General features: G+C 34.3%; 1 protein-coding gene across 1 annotated transcript; it reads left to right on the forward strand.

The window, feature by feature from the left end:
- Window positions 1-11,427: 11,427 nt before the first annotated feature.
- LOC111997391 (glutamate receptor 2.4) lies at window positions 11,428-16,882 on the forward strand. Its single transcript, XM_065764529.1, has 6 exons — window positions 11,428-11,771; window positions 11,859-11,954; window positions 12,125-13,326; window positions 14,057-14,363; window positions 14,956-15,344; window positions 16,062-16,882. Exons 1-6 carry the CDS (start codon window positions 11,483-11,485, stop codon window positions 16,548-16,550), a joined length of 2,772 nt encoding a protein of 923 aa, XP_065620601.1. The 5' UTR covers window positions 11,428-11,482; the 3' UTR covers window positions 16,551-16,882.
- The last annotated feature ends 7,447 nt before the right edge of the window (window positions 16,883-24,329 follow it).

The raw sequence follows: 24,329 nt of genomic DNA on the forward strand, positions 1-24,329 counted from the left end.
ACTCACTATTTTCAATGGAGTGGTCACTATAAGCGCTGTAGGCCACACTCCCTTTTTCTACCTCCCCCTGTCGTGTAGGTGGGGTATGTAATTTGCTTGTTCTCCCTCACTACAATTTGAGTTCATCATCGGCAACAAGCCCGAGAGAATGCAAATTGTTAGGTTCTAAAGATTTAGGATTTTATGTATTTAGAACTCTAATGTGTAATGTTGGCAAACCATGATCAAAACAATATGTTTAGTCTTGTTTAAGCTTGCTCAAAGTATGTTTATTTGTAAAACTGGAATCGAGTGATTGCAGATTTATTGGACTAAATCTGTAAGGCTCGATCGATCGAAAATTAGACTCGATCGATCATTTTCCGCTGCTTTATATTCTTGATATGATTGTTTGATTGTTTTAACCTAGAATTGCATAATTTGACTAAGTAACAACTTGGCTAATTAACTAGGCTACTCAATCTGGTTGTGTTTTAAGGGGTCTAAAACCGTTCACAAATGCCTCTAAAATAGAGGCATAGAAGGAGCCCTCGTCTGATTATAGGTTCAGGTAACATTTAATAACTCCATGATGAAGGTTTACACAATTGAGTATAGAGTTAGGGTATGATCGCAGGATGGGGTTAAGCACCCCCGGCTGCGTAGCTAGAAGTGGCCCTCATTTGTATTACTAGATTACTTAAATGGAATTTACTGGGTAGGTCGTTACGCATATACACACACCCCAACCCTAGAATCTAAATAAGCAAGAAACGAACAAAGAGGCAAACAAACAAAGGGAGAAGTGTCGAAAATTAATCACCCAAACATTATGGTCATAGATCACAGGAGCATCAATCCAACATGTGAGCATCCAAATCATGTGAGCATTCAAGCATATGAACATCCAAGCTATGTACATTTGGTGGAAAATGGATATGTTGACTGTAAAGAATAGTGTAAATTCATCAAAAAAAAAAAATTGTACATTTCTTGTACAGATTTCTTTAGATTCTTAGAGAAAATTTAACTGCATTGATGTAACAGAATTGTGAACATTCAACGAAAAATGGATAGGTTGAATGTACAAAATTTTGTAAATTAAACAAAAAATAGTATAGATTTGATGTATCGATTTTCTAGATTCTAAGAAAAATTTGAGTGGGTTCATCATACAGAATTATGTAGATTCAACAACAAAAATTTGTACAATTGATATACAAATTTTCTAGATTCTTAAAAAAATTTAAGTGCGCTTGTGTAGAGCATTGTGTACATTCAATAAAAAATGGATCCATTAAAAATATAGATTCAATTAAAAAATTTATACATTTGATGTGTTCTTAAAAAAAATTGAGAGCGTTCATAGCAAGGAAGTCGATTCCGTACCGTACCGTCGGTACGGTCGGAATTTTTCGTACCAGTGCTTAGGCCGGAACAGAAACATGGTTGTTTCGTTCCGCTCCAAATACCGGGTATACCGGGAAAAATACTGGATATCAGCTGAAAAATAAAAATCGGCCAGTAAAGTGTAAACCAACAAAAAAAAAAAAAAGAAGACCTCCGGGGCACCAGTTCATCAGAGTTCAGCTTTTGGGGCTGGTAAATGGTTGTCAAAACCATATTCCATGTTCCCATCGGCGTGGGATCCAGAGGTCATCGTTGCTGGTACCTCAAAACACACTTTCTGGAATTACTCCAACTTAAATTCAACTTGAAGTATTTCAGAATGAACTTTTCTGAAATTACTTCAACTTAACGTCTGTCAGTATGGTCCCATTACGCACGCACATTCAATGACCTACTGTCAGAACCCATGCAAACATACAGCCATCCCATTTTCAAAGGTGTATCTCCTAGAAACACTTACACCAGAGGGTTCCCGACATACAGGATCAGAACCATGGTGGCATATGTTTCACCCATTCGCTTTGCTTCATCCCCGTCTTCTTCACCACCAACACCGTGATCTCCAGAATCCATAAGCTTCTGAAATTACCTCAACCTGGGTAAAACGATGACGCAAGCGCACTCAACCACTTTCCCACATGGCCTCGCCGTAATCCGAAGTATACTCTTTTGATATAACTTCACCAGCGGCTCTTAAAAGCACGAGGCTACCCCTATGACTCTGTATGCTATGCCCAGCCACTATCCTCGCGTCTTCCCCATCTTCTACACCATGTGATCGCCGCCAACAATCTAAAAACACTCTTCTGAAGTTACTTCAATTTAACCTCTGTTGAGAAGGCACAGTCATGCAAGTACATTCAAATACTCGCAGATCTCTTTTCGGCCTCATCAAAACCTTTCATATGGGTGGGTTTACTCCTCGGAAATTATCTCATCCTGCTGAAAGCTTCGCCACCTTCAATCACTTCATTTGAAGAGCCAAGACTAAAAGTCTGTTTTCGAAACTCATTCTCACACCACACTCTGAAACTGCGTGTGTGAACGAGTCTCGAGGGGGCATTTGTAGAGAAGGAAAATTCCCGACCTATCACAAGCTGACACGTCACACTACCAAGTCCACAAAATGCAGCCAATTACAAAGCGCCACATGCTGCTGCTAGGTTTTACTATTACTATTCAAGAGCCAACAGAAATTCGCCAAGTGTCATACAAGAACCAATCATGCATCAGCTCGTGTAAGCGATGACATAAGCAGTCTCGCACGTGTAAGCGATGACACAATCAGTCCAGCATGTGCAGGCGATGACATAAGCAGACCAATCAAGCTCTACCACGTGTCACCAATCAAGCTCTGCCACGTGTCACCAATCAGACTCCGCCACGTGTCACCAATCAGACTCCGCCACGTGTCGCTTACCTACCCCAAAACTCCTATAAATAGAAGCCTTCCTAAGCCATTTAGGAACAGACCAAACCATTTGAAGCACTTAGAAGTCCAGAAGCTCTGCCGGAACCAAGCCCTAAAGCCTCCAAGAACTTCAACTTCGAATACGAAGAACATTCGAAGAGAAATCATCCAAATCATCCGCCTAGATCCAAAAGTCTACGGGAATCAAGCCTAAAGTGTCCGAAAACATCAACAAATCACAAATTAGTGAAGCTCTACGGATTCAAGCCTCTAAAGGCCCGAAGAACTTCCACCACAAATCCAAGAACACGAAGAACATTCGAAGAACACGAAGAACATGAAGAACAAATGATTTCTAACAAGCTCATAGCCAGAAATTCATTGTAATTCCGTTTTAGCAATTTTTGATCCATCCCTCAACCAAATTGAAGGATATTTTGTGTTCAAGTCACAATCACATTACCACAAATCCAAATCAATAAGTCTTGCAAGGAGATCGAATCAGAGGATAACTCTTTTGTAATTACAGAGAATTATACCATAATCATCAATACAAATTCGCATTTATGCAACTATTTTACTTGTTTGATTTATTTCAAACTAGAAATTTAGTCGTCTACAGTGAGCATCCAAATCATGTGAGCATTCAAGCATATGAACATCCAAGCTATGTACATTTGGTGGAAAATGGATATGTTGACTGTAAAGAATAGTGTAAATTCATCAAAAAAAAAAAAATTGTACATTTCTTGTACAGATTTCTTTAGATTCTTAGAGAAAATTTAACTGCATTGATGTAACAGAATTGTGAACATTCAACGAAAAATGGATAGGTTGAATGTAAAAAATTTTGTAAATTAAACAAAAAATAGTATAGATTTGATGTATCGATTTTCTAGATTCTAAGAAAAATTTGAGTGGGTTCATCATACAGAATTGTGTAGATTCAACAACAAAAATTTGTACAATTGATATACAAATTTTCTAGATTCTTAAAAAAATTTAAGTGCGTTCGTGTAGAGCATTGTGTACATTCAATAAAAAATGGATCCATTAAAAATATAGATTCAATTAAAAAATTTATACATTTGATGCGTTCTTAAAAAAAATTGAGAGCGTTCATAGCAAGGAAGTCGATTCCGTACCGTACCGGTCGGTACGGTCGGAATTTTTTGTACCAGTGCTTAGGCCGGAACAGAAACATGGTTGTTTCGTTCCGCTCCAAATACTGGGTATACTGGGACATACCGGGAAAAATACTGGATATCAGCTGAAAAATAAAAATCAGCCGGTAAAGTGTAAACCAACAAAAAAAAAAAAGAAAGATACCCAAATCCCTACTGTCTTTTCCACTTTTCTGGTAGCGAGGCCCTTTCGCCAATCATCGTCCATCTCCTTTTTGTCTTTGGTTCTTTTTCTTCTTCTTCTTCTTCATCTTTCGTCCAGACTTGCTCCACTTCTGTTTCACTTCTTACTAACTAATGTTTCTTTGAACTTTCTTGGCTTTTTGCTTTTACTTTTCATCAAAGAAGAGACTTTTTAAGTGTGGAGGTGTGCCCTGACACTACCCACGTGAATTTGGACAGTTTAAATTTCAAATAGATCTTTATATTTTAAAAAAAAAAAAAATTAAAAGGACAAGTTTCAAAGGCATTTGACAGTTCAAACTTGTATTACTTTTTTTTTTTTTTTCGATAGGCAAACTTGTATTACTTTTGTTAAGGATACAAGTGATCTGCCATCTACAACTACAAACTTATTATTACTACCATTATTAATATAATCATCACCATGTAATCTATTAAGAGCATTCCCATCAACAATTCTAAAAAATTTAGCATTTACCATCTCAAAACCCAAATTTATAACATATAACACACCACTTTACAATCTTCCTTACATCAAAACTTCTAATTTATTTAACACTTCATTTAAATATTCTTTCTTTATCATTTTTTATTCATCCTCTCTCTTTCTCTGTCTTCTCTTCTGGTGTCTTTCTCTTAGGCAAGCCCTCCATAGCTCGCCAAAACATGCCGTCGTCGTTATTCTCCAAACCCACATGCTCTCTCCTCGTCATCATCATCGCTGTTATCTTCATACACACTGTCTGATCCGATTACCCTCTGATCTCTGCATTATCTCTATACCCACATGCCGCCGTTGATCTCATGCTCTCCATCCACTCCTTTCTTTTTCACTGTCTCTGTTGTGCTCTCCATCCACTCCTTCTTACTCTTTCTATCATTTTCTCCCTGCCTCTTTGTTTCCCTTTCTCTTTGCATCCTGAGTTCATGGGTCTTGGGTGTGGGCGGGATGTGATGTTGGGTGTGGTTAGGCTGTGGTGGTTTTTCATGGATCGTGGGTCTCTATAGTGGTTCGTGGTGGGTCTCTGTGGTGGTTCGGTGAGTGGGTTTTGTAATTTGATATAGGTGAGTTTTAATTTTAGTGGTTTTGATTGATTTTCAGTGGTCTGATTCGATTACCCTCTGATCTCTGCACTATCTCTATACCCACATGCCGCCGTTGATCTTATGCTCTCCATCCACTCCTTTCTTTTTCACTGTCTCTGTTGTGCTCTCCATCCACTCCTTCTTACTCTTTCTATCATTTTCTCCCTGCCTCTTTGTTTCCCTTTCTCTCTGCATCCTAAGTTCATGGGTCTTGGGTGTGGCTGGGATGTTGATGTTGGTGTGGTTGGGCTGCGGTGGTTTTTCATGGATCGTGGGTCTCTATAGTGGTTCGTGGTGGGTCTCTGCGGTGGTTCGGTGAGTGGGTTCTGTAATTTGATATAGGTGAGTTTAATTTCAGTGGTTTTGATTGATTTTGGTGGATTCTTGATCTCGGTGGTTGGATTGTGAGTTGACGGGGTGGTTTTGGGTCTTTGTTGTGATTTTGTGATTCTTTGATTTGAATGATTCTTTGATTTTGTGGCTTTGGATGTGGAGGCTTTTTTTTTTTTTTTTTTTTTTTTTTCCTGTTGTTGTTGTGGCTGTGGCGATGAGGGTGGATGTGGTGGTTGTGATATGGGTGGGTGGATATGGTGGTCGGTGGCACTAGGTTGTGAAAGAGGAGACACATGAGAGAGAGGAGNAATGTATATAATTGAGTAAAATCAACAACAACAACAAAAACAAAAACACAAAAAAAAAAAAAAAAAAAAAAAAAAAAAAATTTGTATATTTGATGTACAAATTTTTCATGGATTCTTATAAAAAATGAATGCATTCTTTGTACAGAATTGTAAAAAATGGATATGCTACATGTACAAAACTCTGTAAATTCAACAAAAAATTATGTACATTTAGTGAAAAATGGATATGATGAATGTACAAAATTGAGTAAATTCAACGAAAAATTGTGTACATTTGATATACTGATTGTCTAAATTCTTAGAGAAATTTGAGTGCATTGATCACACAGAATTGTGTACATTCTAGGAAAAATGAATAAGTTTAGTGTATAGAATTTTATAAATTCTATTATAGATTGAGTACATATGATGTACAGATTGTCTAAATTCGTAAAAAAATTTAAGTGCATTTATGTAATAAAATTGTGTACATTCAGTGAAAAATGGATTATGTATAATTTAAGACTACAAAAACTTGCAATTTTAATAATTGATTGATAACATAGCTATTGATTTTTTATCTTTTGAAAATTTTGCAAGTATAAAGGGTGTAAGAAGAAAATGTAATCCAATGATGGATTTGTCAAAATTCACATTTAATAAAAAATATATATATATTGAGTAAAATTGTAGTCTTAGGCTACAACCAAGTTTGTAGCCAAACTTTGTGTGTGTGTGTGTGTTTGTGTAGTGTGTAATCCCGAATCGGTGCATCGATATACATCGGTATCAAAATATTCTATTCCAATAGACGATTTGAAACAATCTCCATAATTATTAGAATTCAAAATCTTGGTTAGACACCCCACAACACCTATCCCAAAGGATAGGACATTGTTTCAAAATTAATCCAAAGATTGAACATTTAAAGGGTAACTAGAGAATTTGGCATTTGGTTCATTATTGACCATGTGAAACTTGTACAATCTACCCTAGAGAATGACATGGGAAAATGCATGAGCATGTGATTATATAAACACATAAATTTATCCAATGAGATGACATGTCAAATGCATGAACATATGAACAATTTATTCTAAAAAACAAGACTAGAAAGCATAACTAAGCATGCGATTGCATTGCATTTACTAGGAAAGCAAATTGCATGGCAAATTTAATGAAACTTACCTCATTCCATAGTATTTCATAGTATTGCGAGCCCTGTCCAAGCATTTTTTTTCATGCAAAAAAGACAAAGAAACAACAAGAAACTCAAGGGCTTAAATTCAATAAAAATGTGAAAATAATGTCATTTAAAATTTTTATTAATTTTAAAGAAAATCATTTTATTTTGATAAAGTTTGAGACCAAATATACATTTTTATGACTTGAAGGGCCTTTGTGAAATTTTGGAAGTTCGGCGGCTGATGGGCTTATAAGTCACATATTCGGTGGACTGGGCTTGTTATTTGGGCGTAAATTTGTTTCTTTTTACTTTGCGTTAGGATAATTATATGGCTTTTAACTTTTCAAATACTCTCAGCCAACCGGGTCAGGCTAACCCGACCCACTACTTCCTTATCAACCCGGTTACCCAATCCTTCTTCTTGAACGTTCTCAAACACTCCTCTCTCTCTCTCTCTCTCTTCCAAAACTCCATGGCCAAAAGCTTCGAGCTCTGCTCTCCGACGGCGGTGGTGCTTTCTTTTCTTTCTCTGACCGACCCACTCTCGATTTCGCTCAAACCCAGACTCAAATGTGTCGAGCTCCTCCACTCTAAACACCACAGCCACAAAAAGGCGGTGGTTTCCTCTTCAATCATCCTAGTACAAACCCCCCCTGTCTCTCCCTATGCGAAAATTTCAAACCCCAAGGCTCGCACTCCCTCTCTTCGATCTGGCTTCTCTAGACGGCGCGTGGGTAATGGATTCATGGATTGGAAATTCTAAAGATTATGGATCAAGGGAGGGTAAATGAGGGTTATGTGTTGGCGCGTGAAAGCCGTGTTGGATATTCTGTGTTATGGGGTTGAAGTGTTATAATTGAGTTTCTGTGCAATTTTCTACTTCTGAGCGTGTGAGAATGTGTACAGAGTACAGAGAAAGTGTATATATAGGTATAGCTTAGCCATAATGTATGAACTCTGAACACGTACACAGATTTTATTTTGAAGAATGAGAAAAAAATTTACCCTTTTTTTTTTATTATTCTTTTCCCTGAATCTAAATCTGCTTTCTTGGGTTTCTGAGTACAATTAAAGTAGTGGAATTTTGGTTCTATTTATTTTTCTGGGTTTTCACTGTATTTTAGGCTATGTTTTGTTTTTGCAAATTCTGGTATTCTGGGTGTTTCGAAAAAGCATATGGGTTCCAAAAGGTAGGCCTCACGAAGCCCAGTTTGGACAAATACAGAAGTCCAATCCACAAAATTTTTTTTTTCTTTTGGGCTGAATAATCCACAGTATAATTCACCACGGACCAAGGCTCGGGATGTATTAAGCTCCCAAATTAAACTCAAACACATAATTGTATTGAATTTAATTGTTCTTAAAAAAGACAACATTGAATTTAATTATTTTCGAAAAAGATAATATTGGTCATACTTTATTAGTCAATGTAATCATGTGTGTGTGATTTTCTTCTTTCTTTTAGTAAATCAGGTGTGTGAAAACTTCTTTTTCATTTTTAAAAACGCTTGGTTTTTCTCATGCACTGAACTCCTAGCGAGTATGAGGCATGATAAGAGTCATTGACCCTAACGAGGACTGATAGGGAGGTCGCAAGAAGAATTTTGTGGGTACTAATTGATAGGTTGGTCTGAGTGATGTGATGTTATTTTTCAAGAGTACGTAGGCGCTACAAAACAAGTTTGTGATTTGTTGGTGAAAAGTGGAAAGTTTTGGGGGAAAATTTTGTCATTTGTTAATGAAAATTGGGAATTTTTGTTGGTGAAAGGATGGTGCTCAGATGGGAAGCTCGATGAGGCGGAGAAGAATGGAAAGAGAGATAGATAAATAAATAAATAAAAAAGGAAAATTTTTGGAGAGAAGAAAAAATAATAAAAGAACATAAAAGGGCTACTTAATTGCAAAACTAGGGGGGGGGGGAGTGTGGGGGAAGGTAAATTTGACTTAGTTATGTTTAAAAAGTGGGGTAAAAAAAAAATCAATGCAATCATATCGTTGCTAAATTGACTAAAAAGTTAATTTAGCAATCAATAACCTTCAAATGTGTTTCTTTAGAGCATTCACATTAGAATGTGTATTTTACACATCCATTTTTACACTAAAAACCTACTTTTTCTATTTTACACATTCACTTTTACAAAACACCCACATCAGTTCATCTATTTTACAAGATATTTCAATAAAATATTCATTATACTCCATTTTTTTTAATTATTTCTCTTTAACTACCTCTCTTAAATACGCGCTCTCTCTCTCTTTCTACCCATTTTCTGATTTCTTGCTCTCTCTCTCTCTCTCTCTACACCCATCTCTCTGCCTTCCTCTTCCAAATCACAAAACCCATCCGCATCCGATCCACCACCAAATCTCAGCCGATCTCCAAGCTCCGATCCACCACACTGAAACCGATCCAGCTCGCCGCCGATGCCCTCCACCGATTCAGCCTCCCTCTCGCTTTCACCCTCCCTTTTTCCTTCGCCCCTCCCTCTCTTCCTCCACCATCGATCCTTCCCCTCCCACCCCCAATCGACGATCCTTCACCTCCCACCCCTAATCGACGACAGCAATGGAAGATTTGGCGGATCGGGTAGCAGCACTGGTAGCAGATCCGGCTCCGTTGGGCATTTCATGTGAGTTTTCCGTTGAGTATGGTTTGGGCTGGGTTTTCTGGTGGGGTTGTACTATTTTTAGGTTGGGTTTACCTGTGAGTTTTGATTGATTTTGAGTTGGGTTTTCAGTGGGTTTGTCTTGATTTTGAGTTGAATTTTCTAATTGCTTTTCAATTATTTTTGGTTTAATTTTCTGTTGATTTTGGTCTAATTCTCTGTGCTACGTTGCAGTGGTTGGTGGTGGCGCTAGGTTTAGTTGTTGGGTGGTTATTCTGGCGCGCTGGGTAGTTGATAATATTATTTTAATGTATACACGAGCTACAATACCCATGTAAATATATACAAGTACTGTAGCTCATGGAAATATATACACATTTTTACACATTTTTACACGCACTGATGTGGGTGTTTTTTTCTCAAAATGTGTAAAATTTGTACTGTACATCTATTTTAGAAGATTTTAACTGAGCTGGTGTGAATGCTCTTAGCAAAAAAGGAAAATGTAAAAAAATATGAGTATCAACTACCAGTAAGTTGTTATAAATATTAGATTAGATAGAAGCTCATTGTAACTTAAAACTTAAATAATAATAATAATAATAATGTGTGGGGTTAAAAAAAACTTAGTATTTTAATGTGTTGATAGTTATAATTGTTATTTATTGTGTTGTTTATGTTATTTTAATGTTTTGAACGTTAAAATAAAATTTTTAATGTTGAGTGTATTATAAAGTATAATGTTAAAATAAATAAAGTAGTGTTTTGAGTTACTAAAAACTATATATATATATATATATTTTTTTAACTTTCTTACTGTGAAAGCTATAAGCTAAAATTTAACAAAAACATTTAGATAAGTTGACCCATTCATTCATATATTATTGGAGAGTATTAAATGAATAATTTATTATTAGAAAAATTATTGAGTATTGAATATCATAACATGGGGGTGGCAACTCGCATGAAATTTCGTATCCTCTCTAAACGTTGACATCGCAGATATATGTATCACTGTTCGTATTTGAAAGCAATTAAACAACTTATTTTGTAATGAAGTTTCTTAACATCACAAGTCAAAAACAACATCTTCCACAATGCCACGTAAAAAGTTGCTTGAATTTGACCATCAGAAGCCAACTTTCCCTTTCCCTGCACACAATCGAGTTTGTTATTTTTCGTTTTTATTTGTTCGATTGAATCAGTCAAAGATAAGTTGACCCATTCATTCATATATTATTGGAGAGTATTAAACGAATAATTTATTATTAGAAAAATTATTGAGTATTGAATATCATAATATGGGGGTGGCAACTCGCATGAAATTTCGTATCCTCTCTAAACGTTGACATCGCAGATATATGTATCATTGATCGTATTTGAAAGCAATTAAACAACTTATTTTGTAATGAAGTTTCTTAACATCACAAGTCAAAAACAACATCTTCCACAATGCCACGTAAAAAGTTGCTTGAATTTGACCATCAGAAGCCAACTTTCCCTTTCCCTGCACACAATCGAGTTTGTTATTTTTCGTTTTTATTTGTTCGATTGAATCAGTCAAGTCTAACTAAGGCACCATTGCACCAAGTCAAAGATACGTAAAAAGCAAAAATTCTATTCCGACATTTTGAATAATGTTAAAACCAGCCAGCCTTCGATTTCGTTTGTCGTTTTTTATCATACACGTTTGCGCGAATTGAATAGTATTCAACCATGTCCATGTATTATAGTTGCAGTCATTAAGATTTAAGTGGGACTAGTTTCTGTGTTCTTTTATTTCCTTTTTGGGTGAACGTAATTATCGAATTCTCAGAATGGCTTTCCCTTTCATTACCCGTAAAAGAGTGATAAAGATTTGCCTCCTCTTTCTCGGACTATTCTCCTTTCTTCTTTCACTCTCTCATGGAGATGAAGCTGCTAACACGACTAACGAAGTTACAAATATTGGTGCCATCATTGATGTCAGTTCCCGAATCGGGAAAGAAGAGAAAATAGCTATTGAAATTGCAGCTGAAAACTTCAACAACCACCATTCAAAGAGTCACAAGCTGTCTCTCTATTTCAAAGACCCCGGGAAAGACCCCCTTCAAGTTGTTTCTGCTGGTCAGTTATCTTCTTATTAGGATGATTATGACAGATTCTTGATTTGATATTAATTATATTGTTTCTTAACTTTTTTTTTTGGTTCAGCTGATGAGCTTATTAAAGAAAAGAAAGTGCAAGTGATTGTTGGCATGAACAGGTGGGAGGAAGCAGCATTAGTGGCTGCTATTGGAAACAAAGCTAGTGTTCCAGTTCTTTCATTTGCAGCTCCTGCTATAACCTCACCAATTCTGCAACATCGTTGGCCTTTCTTGATTCAAATGGCTAACAATGATTCTGCTCAGATTGAATGCATTTCAGAAATTGTTCGGGCCTATAACTGGAGAAGGGTTATAGCAATATAACAGCATTAGTGGCTGCTATTGGAAACAAAGCTAGTGTTCCAGTTCTTTCATTTGCAGCTCCTGCTATAACCTCACCAATTCTGCAACATCGTTGGCCTTTCTTGATTCAAATGGCTAACAATGATTCTGCTCAGATTGAATGCATTTCAGAAATTGTTCGGGCCTATAACTGGAGAAGGGTTATAGCAATATACGAAGATGATGCATATGGCAGTGACTCAGGCATGTTAGGTCTTCTATCTGAGGCTCTTCAGGAGGTTGATTCAGAGATTGAGTACCAATTGGTTCTTCCACCCGTTTCTTCTCTCCCTAATGCAGGGGGATTTGTTCTTGATGAGCTTTTGAAACTACAGTTAGCAACACAATCTCGGGCTTTTATCGTTCTTCAGTCATCAATACCAATGGTATCTCATTTGTTCAGAGAAGCTAAGAAAGTAGGACTCGTAGGGAGAGAGTCAGCTTGGATAATTCCCGAGAGTGTTGCAAGTATACTGGACTCTATTAACAACTCTGTTATTTCCTCTATGGAAGGTGCTTTGGGAATCAAGACCTACTATTCTAATAGTAGTAATTCTTATAAAGATTTCTATGGTCAGTTCACAAAAATCTTTGAAACCAAGTATCCCAAGGAACGTAATCACGAACCTGGAATTTATGCTCTAAGAGCATATGATAGCATTATGACAATTTCACAGGCCATAGAGAGAACGATTAATAACTCAATTAGCCCAAAGATAATGTTAGAAAATCTATTGTCAAGCAATTTCTCTGGTTTAAGTGACCAAATACATTTTGAAGCAGGAAAGCTGCTACAAACTCCTATATTGAGGATAGTAAATGTTGTAAAGAAAGGATACGAAGAATTAGACTTTTGGACATCAGAGTCTGGGTTCTCAAAAAGCGTTGAGATGAAAAATTGTACAGAGAAAATTGTAGGTCCAGTAACTTGGCCAGGATATCTAATTCAAGTTCCAAAGGGTTGGGCGATGCCTACTGAACAAAATCCATTGAAAATTGGAGTTCCAGGTAGAACTTCATTTCAGAAGTTTGTAAAGGTTGACTACAGCGGGAACCTAGATAATTCCAAATTTGATGGTTGGTGCATTGATGTTTTCAAAGAGGTGCTTAAAAAATTGCCTTATTCTCTACCCTATAAATTCATACCCTTGAATGGCACCTATGAGGATCTGATTGATTGTGTCTACAACAAGGTAACAACTCTAGATTTACCATTCAATTTCTTGAATCTCTTCGTTAATTTTCATGCGTTTCATACTTGCATGACACAAAACAAACAAACTCCCACATTAATTTCTCAATTTGTTTATATGTTCCCTTATATTTATGAACTTCCCAAAAAATTTCCTCATTGTTTATACTCACCTAGCAAAAAGTTCCTTTGGATATATTAATATATAGTATAAATGAAATTCAATTCAATAGAGCACCGAATTTGAATAGAATCATCTATCCCCCTCTAGGTGTTCCACTCTATGTTTTACCAAACACAGTATATCATGTGTCCTAACTTTTTTTTCTTTTTTAAACTTCGATTATCTTATAAAGGAAGAAAAAGAGGTGTGTAAATTCTCTGCAGTCTTGATCTTGCAAAGAAAAGAGCCTTCAAGGGAAGAAAAATGAGTCTTGACTATTGAGGAAATATATTTGTACAGAATTTTCTTATGGTTTCTCGTAGCTTCGAAACTTCTCATTTCTAACTTACACAACAAGAAACACTGTCAGTATGACTTTGGTGATAGTTAGCCTAAGTTTGAATGAAAGAGAGAATGCACTAGGAAGAGTAGTGAATCTATGACTAAAATAAGTTGTATATAACCTGCACTTTTTTCATGTTGTCTATTGTTTTGTTTTGTTTCTTGGTTATGAACTCATTTCTGATAAAAGCTATGCTTGTTTTGTACGGACCATAAACAATGGAAGACATTCTATGCTGTTGTTGGGGATTTGACAATATTAGCCAACCGTACAAAATATGTGGAATTTACTCAGCCATATGCCGAGTCAGGGTTGTCCATGGTAGTTCCTGCACAACCTGAAGGATCAGCATGGATGTTCTTGAAGCCTCTTACCTGGAAAATGTGGTTAATGACTGGTGTCGTCTTAATGTACACAATGCTTATAGTTTGGTTCTTGGAGCATCAATATAATCCAAAATTTAATGGCACACTGAAGAATCAGATTGGTACCACACTTTGGTTCACATTCTCCACTCTGTTCTTTGCTCAAAGTAAGTAACAATTTCTATAATCTGTTTTATTTTATTATTATTATTTTTTTAATGGACACCAATATTTGGGATTATGATAAATACTCTGTGACGCATAGCAGTAAGCACAAGGTAAAGATCAAGTCTCCAACACTGTTTATGGAGTCTAATTAGCCTCAAGGCTGCCTCATTGTACCCACCCCTAATAACTTATGGCTGTCTAGGATGTAAAATAATATAATTGATTTACCATGGCACAAATCCTTATCTTATTTCTGTATGTGTAATTAATTAATTTTGAGAAACCTAGCACTTCGTAGATGGAGGGAGATAAAGAGGTAGGTTTATGTTCAAGGTTTAGAATGCCAGAATATCTGAAAGGTTGCAGGTCATATATGACTTGAAAATATACTCTCGTGTGAAATAGAAACTTTCATTTGATGCATAATTTTTCTTAAAACAAAATGCCAATATTACAAAGGGATTAACCCTTGTAGGATCAATTAGGTTCATCTTATAATGAAATTGCTTTCTAATCAATAGGAGCCCCCAGAGAAAAGACTAAACACAGCCAAGATGAGATTTCTAATGAATGGAATCCATTAATTTGCAGGGGAGAGAGTTTATAGCAACCTCACTCGAGTGGTGGTGGTAGTTTGGCTTTTTGTTGTGTTGATCCTAACCTCAAGCTACACTGCTAATCTGTCTTCAATGCTCACTGTGGAACGAATGCAACCAGTTAGAGATATTGAGTGGCTGAAGAGCAGCAATTCACCAATTGGTTGTGATGGTGATTCATTTGTAATGACTTACCTGCGGGAAGTGCTTAAGTTAACGAACATTGTTCAAGTTACAACCGAATCTGCTTATCAAGAGCATTTCAGAAACAAAAGCATAACTGCAGCCTTTCTTGAAATTCCATATGAGAAAGTTTTCATCAACAAGTATTGCAAGGGATTCACTACCTCCACACAGACCTATAGATTTGGAGGTTTTGGCTTTGTAAGTAATAACTAGTCCTTCTGCATGCTCTCTTTCCTCCACACACACACACACACCAAAAAAAAAAACTCCTTGTGGGCTTTCAGTTTCCACATAACTTCAAGTTGATCATTCCAAATAAAGCTCAATACTGAATTTTTCCAGAAAAGAAACAGAAGCATATTACATATTAGCACTGACCATCACAGAATTTATTTCAAAATTTTCATGCATTTTCAGATTGTTTCAGGTATTTATAAATTATTTGCAGAAAATTTGAATTCCAGACAGTTTGAATATGGAAAGAAACAATTTTGTAGATAGTTTCTATACAAGCTTTCGATGGTGCTAAAACTAGTTCATCATTTCTAAGAAGTCTTCATTTTTTTTCAGACGTTGGTTCTGACTTCTAAAGACATAAATCCTCAATAAATATTGATTAAATAAAATTTTCCATACATGCTATAATTTTTGTTTTAGTAATTCCATTCCAAATGCATTAGCATCCTCACCATTTGAATTGTATCAATTTCATGCTTTATATTAAATATTATTATAAATTTAAAGTTCTATCTAGTGCCATGTTGTTTAAACTTTTAAATAACGTGACAATCTATACTTTGTCAGACACTAAAATTTTAACAATGAAATAGACTGTCTTTAATTCAAGTAAAATTGAGAGGATCATCTTTTTATCTAGTAGGAATCACTACTAAATTCTAATTACCCTCCATCCAGGTATTCCCGAAGGGCTCACCAATAAGGAAGGATTTTTCAGAAGCCATACTAAAACTATCAGAAGATGGTAGCCTAACAGATCTAGAAAAAAAATGGTTGATTCCCTCATCTGAGTGTTCAACAGACAAAACATCCAATAATACAGATCCTTTGAGCATCCAGAGCTTCTGGGGTCTTTTCCTTATATCTGCTGCCACTTCTACTATTTGTTTACTCCTATCATTTATTCGATTAATAAAGAATTATCAACATCATCAAGAGCCAAACGAAGAAAATGCAACTCCTAGCCCTGTAAGAGTTTGGAACAAGGCAGTTGGACTTGCAAAATACTTTTATAATGGAGAGATCATTACTCCACCGAGGGCTTCAAGTTCATCTACGCCAGACTTACATAGTTGGACTTCTTTAAGATGGGAAGACACGAGCACTATCGACATTCCTGACGATATTACTCGGGCCTCCCCACCTTCAGAAATCGAAATGTCATAGATGATAGAACTCCTTGTTGAATGCACAAAGCAGGATAGGTAGGTTATTGATGAATTTTTTTAATGGGCCCAAATGTTGTAATATTTACTTCTAATTGTGTACTACTAATTGTTGGAAGGGCTAAGGGGTGTTGTATGAAAGAAAGGGTTGTTAAGAATTTGTAACAATTAGTTGGCTGGTGAGTTAGTTAGTTGTCTCACTCAATTAATTTCACGAGTTTGAATAAACTAACTAGAGAACTCGATGTAAACCAGCCTGTATAAATATGTGTCAATATTATTGAATCTCAATAAGAAACCAGTCATATATATACATTTCTTCTTTCCTTTCAACCTATTTGTTTCTCTCATTCTCTTTTCTTGGAGGGCGACCACCTCAAATCAGTCTAGTTACCACTAATTTTCCTAAGAGTCCTACTTTACAAATTTTTCATTACATTTGATATCGGAACATTGAGCTTGCAATGGTTGAAGGAATTGAACTTGATTTTATTAGAAAGATTGACATAATGAGACATTAATGGTTTGATAACCAAGATTTCAAATTTTCTGAACAAAATACTAAACTGAGCCTGCTGTTCAGAAACAGCTACTTCATGAGATTCTAATCTGCTAAGAAAGCAGATTAGAGAGGTTGAAAACTCGCAAGGAAAGGTGAGTACATAACTTCTACTGTCAGAGAGAGAGAGAGAGAAGTCCAAAACTTAAATTGACTTAAAATGAATTAGAATCAAATTTGAAATTAAACCTAATTGACTATATCTTTTATTAAAAAATATTTTAGCATTTAGAATTTGAAAATAACTTGTTGGTGCAAAACACAATAATAATGGAAATAATACAACAAGAAATTGAATAGTACTTCTGAATATTATTAATTTAAAGAGAAAAATTACACAACACTACGAAATTACCACACAAATTAATCTAATTAAGTAGATCCATTATTCTGATGTAGTAGGTGTTACAAGATTAATTGTTGGATATTAATCTGATGGGTTGGAGTTATATAATTAATGGACTCACCAACAAATATGGTAATTATTCTAAATGAGCTGTCAAGTAGAAGGATTCAAGAGGCTGATTCATTTCCACTTTTGACACCTCCACCCTTCACCTTTCCCTTGCGCACATATCTAGCCTAATATCTGAGTCAATTCATATTAGCTCATTAATCACCACAATTAAAAGGAATAAAATAGTTTCTCTCATTTTAATGTGGGATTAAATATTTTCACTAACTTCTCATATTCCATATTTACTCCCACATCTTTACATTTATGTTGTAATATTTATTCATTTTAATTAATTAATATTAAAATGCTCCCACAATCCCCTACTCATTTTAATATTAATTTTTTTAGTTAAAGAGAGATTACCAGGCAAAGACGAGTCACTATGCATCATGAAGGTGTGTTCTGCATTGAACCTTCACTTGGTAAAACAATGATCTCAACTCTAGAGTCGTAGTGGTCTTCGACTTAAACTAGGACTATTTTAGGGAAATTAAGCGTCACTACTTACACATAACAACTTAGGTGTTGACATGAGCTTTTGTAACTAGCACTTTACGGCCATGTGCTGATCCCATTTTTATGAGTGTATTTGAGATCAAGTCCAAATCTCATAGGGAGCGGCCCCACCCCCACACTCACATAGGTGAAATTTTGTCAAGGGTGCTCCTGTAATTTTAACACCCCACTCATACGAGCTACAAATTTCATTAAGAGTTTTTTACTCAACCTTTTCACATTACAGGATAAATGCACTTACATCATAGGGATGAACAATTTAAGAAATTATTTACAAAACAAATAATTTAAAAAAAAAAAAAATATATATATATATATATATAGTGCATTTCTTATGACCATCGTATGATTCATTTTTCCCATTGAACCCAATTGTCAAGATCTCTGGTCCTTGGATTGGGTATCCTCATAAATGGATTTACAAGATTATCATTAGATTTAATATAATCCACAATTATGATGTTACTACTCAAATAAGATTGCACTGTACTGTGCTTTCTTCTTAAAAGTCTGGATTTACCATTGTAATAACAGTTTTTAACTCTACCAATTGCAACAGTGCTATCACAATGAATTAATATAGGTGGAATTGGTTTTTCCCAAAGTGGAATTTCATATAACAAATCTCTAAGTCAATTTGCCTTTTCACTAGTTGAAGCTAATGTTTTTGGTACTAATTAAATATCTTATGACTCACTTAATAGCTAGCCAATGATCTTTACTAGGCTTGCTAGTAAATCTGCTTAGAACTCCTACTGCGTATGCAATGTTAGGTCTAGTACAATCAGTTGCATAACGCAAACTACCAATGATGCTAGCATAATCTTTTTGATTAAAAATCTCATCATCATTATTCACAGAAAATAAATGAACACTAGAATCAAAAAGAGTAGCTACACTTTTGTGATCATGAAAATTATATTGTCTCAACATAATGTGATTGATCAAGAAATATTTCATCACATGTTTTTGTAATTTTCATGCCCAAAATAAAATTTGCCTCACCAAAATCTTTCATATCAAAGTGGCTTTTAAGCATATTTTTCATCTTATGTATAACATGCATATCTAAGCCAAAAATCAACATATCATCCACATAGAGGCTAATAATAACATGTAAATTACTCCATGATTTAGAATAAATACATTTATCACATTCATTTGATTTATAACCATTCTCAATCATGCAGAAATCAAATTTTTCATGTCATTGCTTAGGTGCTTGTTTTAAGCCATATAGGGATTTAGTTAGCTTGCATACCTTGCTTTCTTTTCCAATCTCTACAAAGCCTTCGGGTTGATCCATATAAATCTTTTCCTTTAGGTTCCCATTTAGAAAAGCAGTTTTTACATCCATTTGATGAATTTTCAAATCAAAAATTGTAGCAATAGCAATTAACAATCTAATAGATGTAATTCTTGTTATCAGAGATTAATTGAGTTCCCGCCACAATTTTCCCCTTTGGCGCTCATATTTTAGATCATCAATAGTGACGAAAACTATTTTTCGTCGCTAAATGTTATAATTTTGTTCATTATTAGCGACGAAATCTATATTTCATCGCTAAATCTATATTTTTAGTGACAAAAAATATTTCTTCACTAATTTTCGTCGCTAAAAATACATTTTGTTGTAGTGACAACCACCACTATTAACACAAGAACCTAACTACTACCATAAACAAAAAACCCACCATCACCATTAAACAAAAAATATAGCCACCACTATTAACACAAAAACTCAGCCACTACTATAAATAAAAAACTTAACCATCACAATAAACAAAAAAACCTAGCCACCACCATAAACAAAAAACACAGTCACCACTATTAACACAAAACATAGTCACTACCATAAAGAAAAAACCCAGTCATCACAATAAACAAATAACCCACCACCAACATTAAACAAAAAACCCAACCACCACCATAAACACAAAAACCCAACCACACAATAAACAAAAAATCCAACCACCATCAGTAACACAAAACCCACCACCACCATTAAACAAAAAAATCCAACTCCCACCAAAAACAAAAAACCCACCACATTAAACAAAAAACACAATTGTAGCACAATTGTGCTACGGTACCCTCATACATATAAGAGGTTACTACAGCATAATTGTAAAAAATTTTACAATTGAGAGACCAAGTAATGCTTGATTTTGTGTTTTTATGCTAAAATATAGCAACATATACCATATACAAGCCCCAATACTAATGCTCTTAGGCAAGAAAATAAAAACATTAACCAAGGTGTGTTCTAGTTAGTAGATGAGCTTCCCCCACTACCACAGATGTCACTGTCACCCTTGCTCCTCAAATATTGTATGATGCAACCCATCTTCTCCTCTAGCCTGAAGTTTGCATCTTGGAGCTCTTCTATTCGACCTTCCAACTTGTAGTTTGCATCCTAGAGCTCTTCTACTTGACTTTTGAATTGTTAAGTACATTGAGTTGAGGAAGATGAGGTAGGAGTCTTAAGAGATAAGGAAGGCCTCATGCCAAGTCCCTTTACATAGTCAGATCTCAACTTAAGAACCATCATAGATATCTCATCTTCGGTCAAAGGCTGTGCTTCAAGAGTGCTACATTGCTTATCTTGTACTTTCAACATCTCTTACTATCATTTCAAATGATAGAAACCATCAGAAATACATATGTTCTAGTTTTGCAAACATATATAGAATAAAAATACATATATTCTAGTTTTGCAAACTTAAGGCATGTACTGATATACATACATATATATGTTCACAATCAGGGTTTACCCACTATTTTGTCTTTGGATTGAAGTGGGTATCATAGTAAAGTTGTGCCAGCTTAGGAGTATGACCTCCATTTTTCCGTCTCTAATTAGTTTGCTTTCCAATGTTAGAAGACAAGTAATTACAGCAAGTAATATACTAAGCTTTTGAAAAATGGAAATAACACACTACTTCATCCACCCTAACTGCAAGTGACATGATTCCACATCTATGAATGTGTTTGTCAATTGTTCCCTCTTTATTTATGTTTTTAGCATTTCTTTCTGAGACTTTCTATAAAAAATAAAGACAAAGAAAATATTAGAGTTTTGACTTAAGTTATATATATAGATTACAATATAAATCTACTCCACCTTCCAAATAAGTATTAATCTAACAAATTTGATAGAACAAATAATCTAGTAGACATGACACCATAATAAGATCTACATAAAACATTAATCCAATGCATATATAGGTAGATATTATCTAGGTAAAAAGTGAGAACATACTTCACTTGTAATTAAAATTTTCAAAGTATTAATTACCAGCCAATCTTCGTCACTCCACTTTCCATCAATTAATTTAATCAATTTTTCTCGTGTAACATTTTTTGGTGGGTGGTTTCTTGCATACCTGCTTCCTTCATCCTTTACAAGTTTTTTATATTTTGTAAACAACCTGTTGTAGTAGCTGCTCAATAATCTACCACACTTTGTATTTAGAGATTTGTTCACAAGTATAGATTCTCCTTGTATATCAAATTGATCCTGAAAAGTGAGATATGTATAAAGAAAATATTATGCCTTGAATTCAATATGCTTAATGACAACATCAACAATACACTATAAAATACAGCATAAGTATAAAGCAGTGTAATGAAAAAAAAAAAAAAAAAATCAAGCTCATGGACAACTATAAACATTTAAAGTACCGCCACATTTTGAATGATAGCCTCTTTTTCACAACTACCAAAATTCTTCCAACTATAAGCATTCATAGTGGACACATTCGTACGCAGTTGTACACCAATTTGGCTAGCAAACTTCCCTGCATGTTCGCCAATAGGAGCACAAAACTCTAGGGCAATACAGACCGGTAGCTTCCCATGTTTCTCAACAAGTCCTCGTACCCCTAATCCACGTGTCATGCCACGGGCACTTCTACTAGTCAATACTATCAAGACATAATATAAATTAAATCAACAAGTGAACCAAATATAGCGTGATTACAAAATCAAGTAATGGAACTTAAATATCTCACCATCCGTGGTAGGCGGCTGGGTTCAAGTTATCCTTGATGTAACTCTAAAAAATGTTACACCACCCACTAACTTATTATTGAATTCATATTTTGAAAATCCAATCATTGGATTACATGATCTATATGTTCTTAACATGCATGCCAATTTTTATGCCAATCGGGTGTAATTTACCATTTGATCTTTAAACTCATCTTTTATATGTTATTTTAAACTACAAAAACTTGAACTTAGACAATTGATTAATAACATACCTATTAATCTTTGATCACCTTTAAATTTTGTAAGGATGAAAAATATATGAAGATAATGTAATCTAACGATAAATTTGTCAAAATTCACATTGAATTAAGAAATATTGGGTTGGGTTCAAGTTACACCTAATGAAACTCTAAACAATGTTACAAGATCCAATAACTTATTACTGAATTCATATTTTTAAAATCCAACCGTTGGATTACATGTTCTATATGTTCTTAATAAGCATGCAAAATTTCAAGCCAATCAAGTGTAATTTTCGATTTCATCTTTAAACTCATCTTTTATACATTATTTTAAACTACAAAAACTTGAATTTAAGCAATTGATTGATGACATGACTATTATTCTTTGATTAGCTTGAAATTTTATAAGCATGAAAAATATATGAAGATAATGTAATCTAACGGTAAATTTGTCAAAATTCACATCGAATTAAGAAATATAGGGTTGGGTTCAAGGTACACCTAATGTAACTCTAAAAAATGTTACAAGATTCAATAACTTATTATTTAATTCATATTTTGAAATTCCAACCGTTGGATTACATGTTCTATATGTTCTTAACATGCATGCCAATTTACATGACAATCGGGTGTAATTTTCTATTTCATCTTTAAACTCATTCTCTATGCATTATTTTAAACTACAAAAACTTAAATTTAGACAATTAATTGACGACATGCCAATTAATCTTTGATCACTTTCAAATTTTATAAGCATGAAAAATATATGAAGATAATGTAATCTAACGGTAGATTTATCAAAATTCACATTGAATTAAGAAATATATAGCTGAGTTCAAGTAACACTTAATATAACTCTAAAAAATATTACATCACCCAATAACTTATTATTGAATTCATATTTTAAAAATCCAACCGGTGGATTACATGATTTATATGTTCTTAACATGCATGCCAATTTTCATGCCAATCAGGTGTAATTTACCATTTGATCTTTAAACTCATCTTTTATACTTTATTTTAAACTACAAAAACTTGAACTTAAACAATTGATTGATGACATACATATTAATCTTTGATCACCTTTAAATTTTATAAGTATGAAAAATATATGAAGATAATGTAATCTAACAGTAAATTTGTCAAAATTCACATCGAATTAAGAAATATTAGGTTGGGTTCAAATTATACCTAATGTAACTCTAAAAAATGTTACAAGACCCAATAACTTATTACTGAATTCATATTTTAAAAATACAACCGTTAGATTACATGTTCTATATGTTCTTAACGAGCATGCCAATTTTTAAGCCAATCGGGTGTAATTTACCATTTGATCTTTAAGCTTATCTTTACGCATTATTTTAAATTACAAAAACTTGAATTTAAACAATTGATTGATGATATGACTATTATCCTTTGATCAACTTGAAATTTTGTAAGTATGAAAAATATAAAAAGATAATGTAATATAACGGTAAATTTGTCAAAATTCACATCGATCTAAGAAATATAGAATTGGGTTCAAGGTGCACCTAATGTAACCCTAAAAAATGTTACAAAACCCAATAACATATTATTGAATTCATATTTTGAAAATTCAACCATTGGATTACATGTTCTGTATGTTCTTAACATACACGCCAATTTTCATTCCAATCAGGTGTAATTTTTTTATTTTATCTTTAAACTCATCTTCTATGCGTTATTTTAAACTACAAAAACTTGAATTTAGACAATTAATTGATGACATACTTATTAATCTTTGATCACCTTTAATTTTGTAAGTATAAAAAATATATGAAGATAATATAATCTAACAGTAGATTTATCAAAATTCACATTGAATTAAGAAATGTACAGCTAGGTTCAAGTTACACCTGATGTAACTCTAAAAAATATTACACCGCCCAATAACTTATTATTGAATTCATTTTTTGAAAATCCAACTATTGGATTACATGATCTATATGTTCTTAATATGTATGCCAACTTTCATGCCAATCGAGTATA

Source organism: Quercus suber, unplaced genomic scaffold (genome assembly GCF_002906115.3).
Source record: "Quercus suber isolate HL8 unplaced genomic scaffold, Cork oak 2.0 scaffold_22, whole genome shotgun sequence".
Taxonomy (NCBI): Eukaryota; Viridiplantae; Streptophyta; class Magnoliopsida; order Fagales; family Fagaceae; genus Quercus; species Quercus suber.